The 8,719-nt window shown below is 50.1% G+C and overlaps 1 protein-coding gene across 1 annotated transcript; it reads left to right on the top strand.

Annotated features, from left to right (window-relative positions):
- Nucleotides 1–1,456: 1,456 nt before the first annotated feature.
- LOC123044463 (uncharacterized) lies at nt 1,457–5,518 on the top strand. Its single transcript, XM_044467200.1, has 7 exons — nt 1,457–1,946; nt 2,607–2,693; nt 2,807–3,058; nt 3,153–3,317; nt 3,741–3,794; nt 3,936–4,082; nt 4,770–5,518. The coding sequence occupies exons 1-7, from the start codon at nt 1,722–1,724 to the stop codon at nt 5,145–5,147; spliced, it is 1,308 nt and encodes a 435-aa protein (XP_044323135.1). The 5' UTR covers nt 1,457–1,721; the 3' UTR covers nt 5,148–5,518.
- The last annotated feature ends 3,201 nt before the right edge of the window (nt 5,519–8,719 follow it).

The following is an 8,719-nucleotide window of genomic DNA, read 5'->3' as shown; positions in this document are numbered from 1 at the left end:
AATTGCCATGGTACAAAATTCATCATCATGCAAAGCAATTTATTTTGCCATTTCCGTAAATAATGCCTCCTATAGACTAATTGTTGCTACTTATGATATGCCCTATAATGCTAGTTTTTCACTCCCCACTCTTTGCTATTGGCCCAATTCAAAGAACAATCTTCAAGATGCATTCGAGCCTTCCAGCAAACACCAAGACTACACCCCCTACTACTGCATCTCGCGTCTAGCAACCACATCATAGCGGTGCAACTACCTTGAGATTTATAAAAAGCTGCTCCATCACTAAATTCAGGTCGCCCGTCTCTAACGCGCATGAAAGTGAACCCAAATTTTTGCCATGAATGTATCAATACATGAGGAGGAAAAATGACGACCTATACCTCGCGCCGACGTAGGTTGCTAGATTCGCGGAGGGACGGTGGTGGCAGCGAGCAAACGCGAGGGTGGGGCTGCGACGGCTAGACGAGTTGCGCGAAGGCATCCTCTGCCAGCAGAACACCTGTATCAACAGCTCCTCGTCGACCTCTGCCTCCCGTAGTTGTTCCTCGATGCCTTCATCCGCCAACGCGACGATAAAAACAAAGCAGATGGCCACCGGTGTTGGGGCTTCCTCCAGTAGCAGCAGCACATGCATCGGAGGCACCTCTTCGACCTGCGCCTTCCTTGGTGGATCTTTGACGGCCTCATCCATGACGCGGCAACGAATCAAAGCAGAGGAGCCATGGCTATCGCCTCCGCGCCCGCGCGCAATCCGGGCCGCTCCGACGACTGGACCTCCATCCGACAAGCCCGTTGGCAAAGGATGATACCGAGGCTTCTACGCCATTCTTAAAAGTTTGAATGGTTTTGCGGGGGAATCTTAATAAAGTTACTTAAATAGGCTATTGTCATATTAACCTGCAAATCAAATGATTTTAATTTTTTTTCAGGGAAAGATCAAACGTATTGAATAGATTGATCTTGATACAAAGACCGTATCATCCTTTTTGACTGATGAATCGGATACTTCCTAATCTTCATCTGTAATGTGCATTAAAATCGGTAACCTTTTCTAACGGGGTGTATCAAAACAAAATCCTACAAATTTACATATCCAATTTGCGCCCTGGTCTTCTTCAAAAAAGAAAGTTGCGCCGTAGGAGAAACGGGTAGGCGAGGACGGATGCAGAGTGCGTACATGGAAACTCGTCGCATCCGTCAATCAACCACTGTACCCTTCCCTGCGCGCACGGTGCACCAACGAGCGTTCCGCTTGATTGAAGCAAGATCCTGCAACCGAACCCGCGCGTGTACACACCACGGTCGTGGAGCCGGCTCGGCTCCACCAGCGACCGTGCGACGCGGCGGGACACTGGACGCCGGGCCCCGCCTGCCTGGCCTGACCCGGCCGGGTCCCGTCGCTTCCTCTCGTCCCAGCTTTAAACGCCACGACGCGACGCCATGTCTGCTCCTCCTCCTTCCACCTCTCTCTCTCCCCCGTCGCCCCCCGTCCTACTCTACTCGTACGCACCGCACTGTGCAGCGAGAGAGAGAGAGAGAGAGAGAGCAGCGGGCGCGGCTGCCGAAGCGAGAGCGACGCCACCAACGGGCCGATTTTTAAGCGCGCCATCTCTCTCCTCCTGCTTGCCTCGTCGTTCCGTTCGTCGGCCAGAGCAGAGCAGAGCACGGGTGAGTGCGACTGTGCGCGCGTGACGTGAGCGCTCGCTTGGCCTGTGCCCATGGCTGCTGCGCCGCGCGCGCTCTCGCCCTCCCGTCGCCGCCTCGCCGTTCTGCCGGCGGTCATGGCGGCGGCGCTTCTCCTAATAGCCTGCTGCGCGGACGGAGCGGCGGCGGCGGCGGGGAGCGGCGGCAGGGGGCTGACGCGGCGGAGGCAGCTGCTGAGGCAGCGGCAGGTGCAGTACCACCTCAAGCGCCTCAACAAGGCGCCTCTCGCCAGCATTGAGGTACATCCATCCACCCCTCTAGTCTCGTCTCGTCTCCCTCCTCTACTTCCTCCCCGGAACGGCGGCGCGCGTTCAATCTGCTTTGCTACGCTTGCTCAAGTGAATGAATGAATCCATGGAAAGAAAAGAGAGACGGTGCGTATCCGGCATGGAAGTCGAAGAAAGGCGATGCCTTTTTTTATGGGCTTCATGCGCGCGCTTGCATTGCTTTGGAAGCGCTGATTGACTGCTTCTTCTTGCTCAAGTGCATCCATGGAGGACCATGCATTTAATCTCTCTCTGTCCGTCGCCGGAGGGAAAGGCTTGCTTTCGGGGGGAAATTTATGGGTGCCCGTGCTTCTTGGGTTCACTCGACGTTGAAAGGAGCCACGCCTGCTTTTGCTCGCTTTCCTTTCTTTAGAGGAGAGAACTGCAGCAGTCACTTTTAGGCAAAATCATATTTTTTTCCTACTAGTGTTCTTCTTTCAGTTCCTTCGAAATGCACAATTTAGGGGCAGTCTCTTACATGTACTGTTCTCATGTTTTTATTCAGCTGTTGTCTGGTTGATACTCTGAAGCCAATGCTGCATTTTCTAATCTGCATTCCTCTACTGAATTTAGCACCATGCCGTTTTTTTAATTGATTGATTATTGCAAGAACTGATTCTGAGAAATGAACAGAGCCCGGATGGGGACATCATAGACTGCGTGCCCATCTCCAGCCAGCCTGCCTTCGATCACCCTTTGCTCAAGAACCATACTATCCAGGTTCCTCTCTCTCCAGCACCACTGATGCCCTTTTTCACAGTTGGGCTACACCACACAGCCTCTCTTCTCCCCCACACATGATGATACTCAATGAATGGTGCTGCACTTTTCAGACGAGGCCTGCTTACCACCCAGAAGGCCTGTATGATGAATCCAAGGTCGCATCCCAGAAGAACACTCAGAAAATCATCCAAATGTGGCATCAGAACGGCATGTGCCAAGAGAACACCATACCAGTCAGGAGGACCAAGAAGGAGGATGTCTTCAGGGCCAGCTCCATCAGGAGGTATGGCAAGAAGACGCACCTGAGCACCCCAAACCCCTCGTCCGTCGACCCTGCCATGCTCAATGAGAATGGCCACCAGGTACAGCAATGCTCCATTCAAGATTCAGCAAGTAACTAGCTTGTTCAAGTGGTCACTGATTCGTTTAACCCTGTCATTTTGACTCTGTCATCAGCATGCAATAGCATATGTGGAGGGGGATAAGTACTATGGAGCCAAGGCCACCATCAATGTGTGGCAGCCAAGCATTCAGCAGGGCAACGAGTTCAGCCTCTCACAGCTTTGGATCCTGGGGGGTTCCTTTGGGCAGGACCTGAACAGCATTGAAGCAGGGTGGCAGGTGAGAGCTGAGGCATGCTACATGAGATAGGGGGAAAGAAAACCACCTAGCAGTAGTCAAAAAGTTCCATTAAATGTTGTGCTTCAGCTTCCAATTTTGTTCTTGTTCTTCTCCTCCTTCCATGCTCTCAATTATGAGGAGCATTTCCTCCTTGCAGCATGCGCTCAATAATTTCCTCTGTGTTGCAATAATGATATGTGCACTGGTGAAAGGACCCTTGCACTTTGGTAGTAGTAGAAGCCAGACTTGTTCTCCATTTTCTCTGATATTTCTCTCTCTGAGCTGTATACACTAGCAGCACTTGGTACTGTTTTTAGGAGCTAGTAAGTGATAAGATTGCTTATGATGCTGGATTAATTAAGCTGTGCCCCTGTACTTAGTCTCTTCCCTTGTGGCTCATTCCTGTGCTGTACAAAATTTCAGGTCAGCCCAGACTTGTATGGAGATAACAACACCAGACTCTTCACCTACTGGACTGTAAGATAACATCACATTCCTTCCAATCACCCTCTTGTCCTCTTGCTTAGATCTACATACATACCTTTTCAAAAACACACATACCTATCTTTCGGAATGGCCTGAGTACTGACTTTTGTATTGCTGTTTTGAATACTGTAGAGCGATGCGTATCAGGCAACAGGGTGCTACAACCTGCTCTGCTCGGGGTTCATCCAGACAAACAACCAGATAGCCATGGGCGCCAGCATCTTCCCTATCTCCAACTATGGTGGCTCCCAATATGATATCAACATTTTGGTATGGAAGGTAAATTACAAGCGCCCCTCACATGCCGATCAGATTCGTGAATGGGGCCAGAGGAATCTATACATACATGCATGGTGCATGCCCACCTGTTTCTTGGTCTTTCTCGAGGCTTATGTCAAGGCCACAACAACCGTGGCCCTGTCCTCTTTGGGGACAGTGGACGCTCTCACAGTTGTCCTCACACAAGTAGTGGTAGTATTGGATCTATGCCTGCCAACACACACGCTGATGCTTGCTAGTTTACACTTGAAAATTCAGGAATATTCCACCTGTGTTCATGCTTCTCCTGTCATAAAAAATTATTATCATCCCTGCGATCGAAATTTTGAAACATGTCTCTTCTGCCGGCCAAAACACTTGCATGTTCATTTTCTGAACAACAAAAAAGAGCACTTGGCACCGGCATTGCCATGTGCCATTATGTTATCATTTGGCACTTGCATAGGCAACAAGGTCCTATTCCCTGGTCATTTTCAAAAGCAGTTTCAAAGCATTTTCATGAAAGGGAGCCACCTTTTTCATAGTGCATTACAATGGATGAGCACTTATATTAGCTTTATTTTTGCTCGTGCATGATACTATGATGATAGCACAGAAAAGGAAGCTAACCTACATCTATCTCCTGATCATGATCCTATCCGCTACTAACTAACTATGCGCGCGCAAATCGCGGTTGCAAAAATGCAGGACCCGAAGCAGGGCAACTGGTGGCTGCAGTTCGGCAACGACTACGTGCTGGGCTACTGGCCGTCGTTCCTCTTCTCGTACCTGGCGGACAGCGCGTCGATGATCGAGTGGGGCGGCGAGGTGGTGAACACGGAGCCTGACGGCAGCCACACGTCCACCCAGATGGGCAGCGGGCACTTCCCGGAGGAGGGGTTCGGCAAGTCGAGCTACTTCAAGAACATCCAGGTGGTGGACTCGTCCAACAACCTCAAGGCGCCGCGGGGGATCGGCTCCTTCACCGAGCAGTCCAACTGCTACGACGTGCAGAACGGCAACAATGGCGACTGGGGCACCTACTTCTACTACGGGGGCCCCGGGAAGAACCCCAACTGTCCATAGCCTTCCAAGAAATGAAATGAGATGTCCTCCAAGCCCTAACAACAAGACAACACGACGCACCCCCTTGACGCCTATGTATTATCCAGTAAATTAGTTCATTCACACCCAAGTGGAGCCTCCTTCTTTTTTCATATCTTTTTTTGTGATTTTCTTCTTCTTGGCTTTCTGTTTTCAAGTTTTGGTTCGAGGAGTTGATTAACTTCTAGGTAAGGTAAGGCAAGTGTTTGACATGTGAGTTTGTTCTCTGCCTCGGAGATGTTGGTCTGAGTCTGTTCTGGGGAGGCGTGTGGTCAAGTTTCTGAAGAGAAACAGGCCTGTTTGGTTTGGTTGGGTTGGATTCTCTTGTGCCTCAAATTATTTTGTTCCTCCCATGTCACCAACCTCTCTGTGGGACTCAATAACTTAGGTGTGCGCATGTGTGAGCCTTGTTAACACCTGTGGAGTACCACCGGTACCAGCATGCGCTATTCTATTCTGATTTCTGAAGAAAAGTGGGTAACCAAGTGTTAGCTCTTGGAAGACGTGCAAAGATGCCAACTTTTTGCGTGCGGTTTGGTGGCACACTAGCTAGTAGCTAGCCATCCATCCATCACCTGTAAAAAGTGCAGCAGGAAGAATAAGGTTAGGACTGAGTGAGTGGCAGGGAGCGAGTGCTGACTGCATTTTTGTGCACGCAAGTGGAGCTCACATTGCAAGCGAGTTTGCGGATTGGCTGCGCTGATTTGTGCGGGTAGCACTTGCGGTGCCTAACTTTGATTGACCGCCGCATTTCCGGTGTTGGTCTTGGGTTGGGTTGGACTCTGAATTCTTCTGACCATGCTGTAATGGATGGGGTTTTCTTATCTTGAGATTTACTAGTGGATGGAATGGAAGGTTTAGTACTAGTGCTCTTTGTTGTGGCTTCCAGCTCAATTCGTCGCAACCAAGTCAACACATCCCATTCTTCTCCATGGACATTCGTAGTTGCAAAACTCGACGCAGCAATCAGCTCACTTTGACATTCCATTAGAAAATCTGCTACGCGTACTCAACCAAGAACTTCAAGTATACTAGCACAGGAAAAATGGGCGATGAACTGTACTGAAATTGAGCAGCGGAAACCGGGTCAATTGTGAAGATAAACAACTAAAATCGCCAGCATCCATCGAGCGACAAACCGAGAGGATGTCTATCAAGTGCCCATGTGATGTGTATGATGATTGTGTTAACAGAATGGCTGAAAGCAACAGACCAACATGGATTACTACTGTTTTTCGCCCTCCGTTGTGTTCTTACGGGAGATGTGGATCCAGCCGGCAACCCGTACGTAGGCTCGGACTCACATACATTACGCGGCTGCCGGCTACGGCTCACGGGCACGGCCGCCAAACAAACCTAAGGGGCGAGGGCTAGAGAAGGAAGAAAACAATGCAGGTTCACATGGCGAAAAGGGCAGACGCACACTTTTGGTTGGATTCGACGGGAAAATTATTGCACCGGCAGGCAAGAATCCAGGACATGCATGCAGACGCAAGCGCAGGCGCTCGCTGCTGCAGTGGTGCATGCCTGCCTGTTGAGTGCCGCTGCTGGCTGCTTGCTAGACATGCATGCATGCAGCTACGACGAAGGCCCTGTTTGGATACTCTAACTCAGTTAGAGGTTAGAGTTAGATTCTAACTCTAAACTAACCGTAAACTAATTTTAACCAAAAAGCTGTTTGGATGGTAGGGTTAGATTGACAATAAAATATTCTTTCTCAATCATTTGACTACTTTGGACCTTGTTTGAATGGGAGGGGTAACTTTTTTTTACTATTTTTTCTAGTGAGTCCAAAAGAACTAACCCAAATAAGCTCCTCTAGTGTGGGCTAGTTTTTTGGGGTGGGTTAGATCCAACTAACCCAAACTAACCCATCATGTTTGGATACTTTTGGGTTATTTGAGCCCCAACTAATTAAAACTAACTCTAACATAGGGATCCAAACAGGGCCGAAGAGGGCGCATGGATGGATCATGGATGGACAGCTTTCATGGCGACCTCATGTGTTTTCATCAGTGCGTCCTTTGTTTGGGAGTCCTTTTTTTTACATACGTGAGAGATTCTTCCCAAGGGATTGTGCCTTTGCCGCTTCTTCTTCCCCGCCTACCAACCTCTTGTTACCGATGCATATGTCCTGGTGTGTTCGTCGGTTTTTGCCCTTTTCTAGTGTACATGTATAGAGGCACGCAACCCTGCATGGTTTATTTTTTCTTTTGAAGAAAAACAGGTTGAATAGCACCACATATGTTCAACAAATCACCGTTCTCATGGACTTTCTTAGGTCTTCCTAAGGCTTACAACGGAGACCGGTTGAATTTTTTATGTGTTGGAGGCACCCTCTAAGGTTAGAGACGATACTAGCTAGAGGCAAGTGGTCCAGTGTATAGAGACCGGGGATGAGGGGCTTAGAGGTAGCAAAAATCATACACTGTGGGTGTTTTTAGTAACCAGTTGGAGCACGCAAGTGTACGCTCTTTCTGCCTCTAAGAGCATCTCCAATAGATGGTCCAAAATTTGGCGGTTTAAAATCAAAGATGTAAAATTTAGACCGCCAAAAAGTGTGTTTTGGAGTTCCGAAAAAAGCCAAATTTCAACAGATGGTCCGAATTGATGGTCCAAAAAAGCAACTCCAATAGATGGTCCAAAATGAAGATGTAAATTTTCTTAAAACGACAAACTACTAATCCATTCAACATAGTTCAAACATCAAATTCAACATAGTTTCATACATGAACTTCAACTACTACTTATTAAAACTACTAGATAAACTACTCCTCATCGTCGGAGCTGCGGAACTGCGCCCAGAACTCCTCCTTCTCCAAGTCATCGCACCCCTCCTCCTCCTCCTCCTCCTCCGAGAAGTCTGCCCAGTCCTCCTCGGAAGAGGACACGATGGGGATCACCGTCGAGGGACCGGCCTCGTCCTCCTTCTTCTTCTGCTCCGCCTCACGCTTCCGGTAGTACTCCAGCTCAGCATGGATGTACTCCGGATGCTCCCGAGCAAACCTCGTCATCGCCTCCTCGTCGGTCTCGCCGGCATTGACAACGACTGACGGCTTCTTCGTCTTCGTCTTCTTCGTCGTGATCTCCTTCATCTTGATGCCCTGCGGCACAAGCATCTCCGCTTCCGCCCGACTCTCGATCTCTGGGAAGTTGAGGTGCTCTCGAGGCTCTCGGCACGCCATACCGCCACGTCGTAGGCACGCGCGGCCTCGTGGGCGGAGGGGTACGTGCCGATCCACCAACGCCTCCCGGCGTCGGAGAACTACACTTCCCAGTTATCGGAGGGCTTCTGCCTCACGCTGAAGAAGCCCGACTTGCCCTTCGGCGTCTTCTTTGGCGCCATCGGAGAGCGGTGAGAGCGGTAGAGCGGCGGCAGCGTGCGGCCGGGGCGGTGGCGGACGCGCGGCCTCGTGGGCGGAGGGGTACGTGCCGATCCACCAACGCCTCCCGGCGTCGGAGAACTACACTTCCCAGTTATCGGAGGGCTTCTGCCTCACGCTGAAGAAGCCCGACTTGCCCTTCGGCGTCTTCTTTGGCGCCATCGGAGAGCG

The sequence above is a fragment of the Triticum aestivum genome, chromosome 2B (genome assembly GCF_018294505.1).
Source record: "Triticum aestivum cultivar Chinese Spring chromosome 2B, IWGSC CS RefSeq v2.1, whole genome shotgun sequence".
NCBI lineage: Eukaryota > Viridiplantae > Streptophyta > Magnoliopsida > Poales > Poaceae > Triticum > Triticum aestivum.
This window is presented reverse-complemented; position numbering and strand designations above follow the sequence as displayed.

Excerpts from the sequence above, each read along its gene's own strand:
- LOC123044463 (XM_044467200.1), top strand. The coding sequence starts at position 1,722 with ATGGCTGCTGCGCCGCGCGCGCTCTCGCCCTCCCGTCGCCGCCTCGCC. Across the intron at positions 3,318-3,740 it reads GCATTGAAGCAGGGTGGCAG|GTCAGCCCAGACTTGTATGG; the intron begins GTGAGAGCTGAG and ends ACAAAATTTCAG. Across the intron at positions 3,795-3,935 it reads GACTCTTCACCTACTGGACT|AGCGATGCGTATCAGGCAAC; the intron begins GTAAGATAACAT and ends TGAATACTGTAG.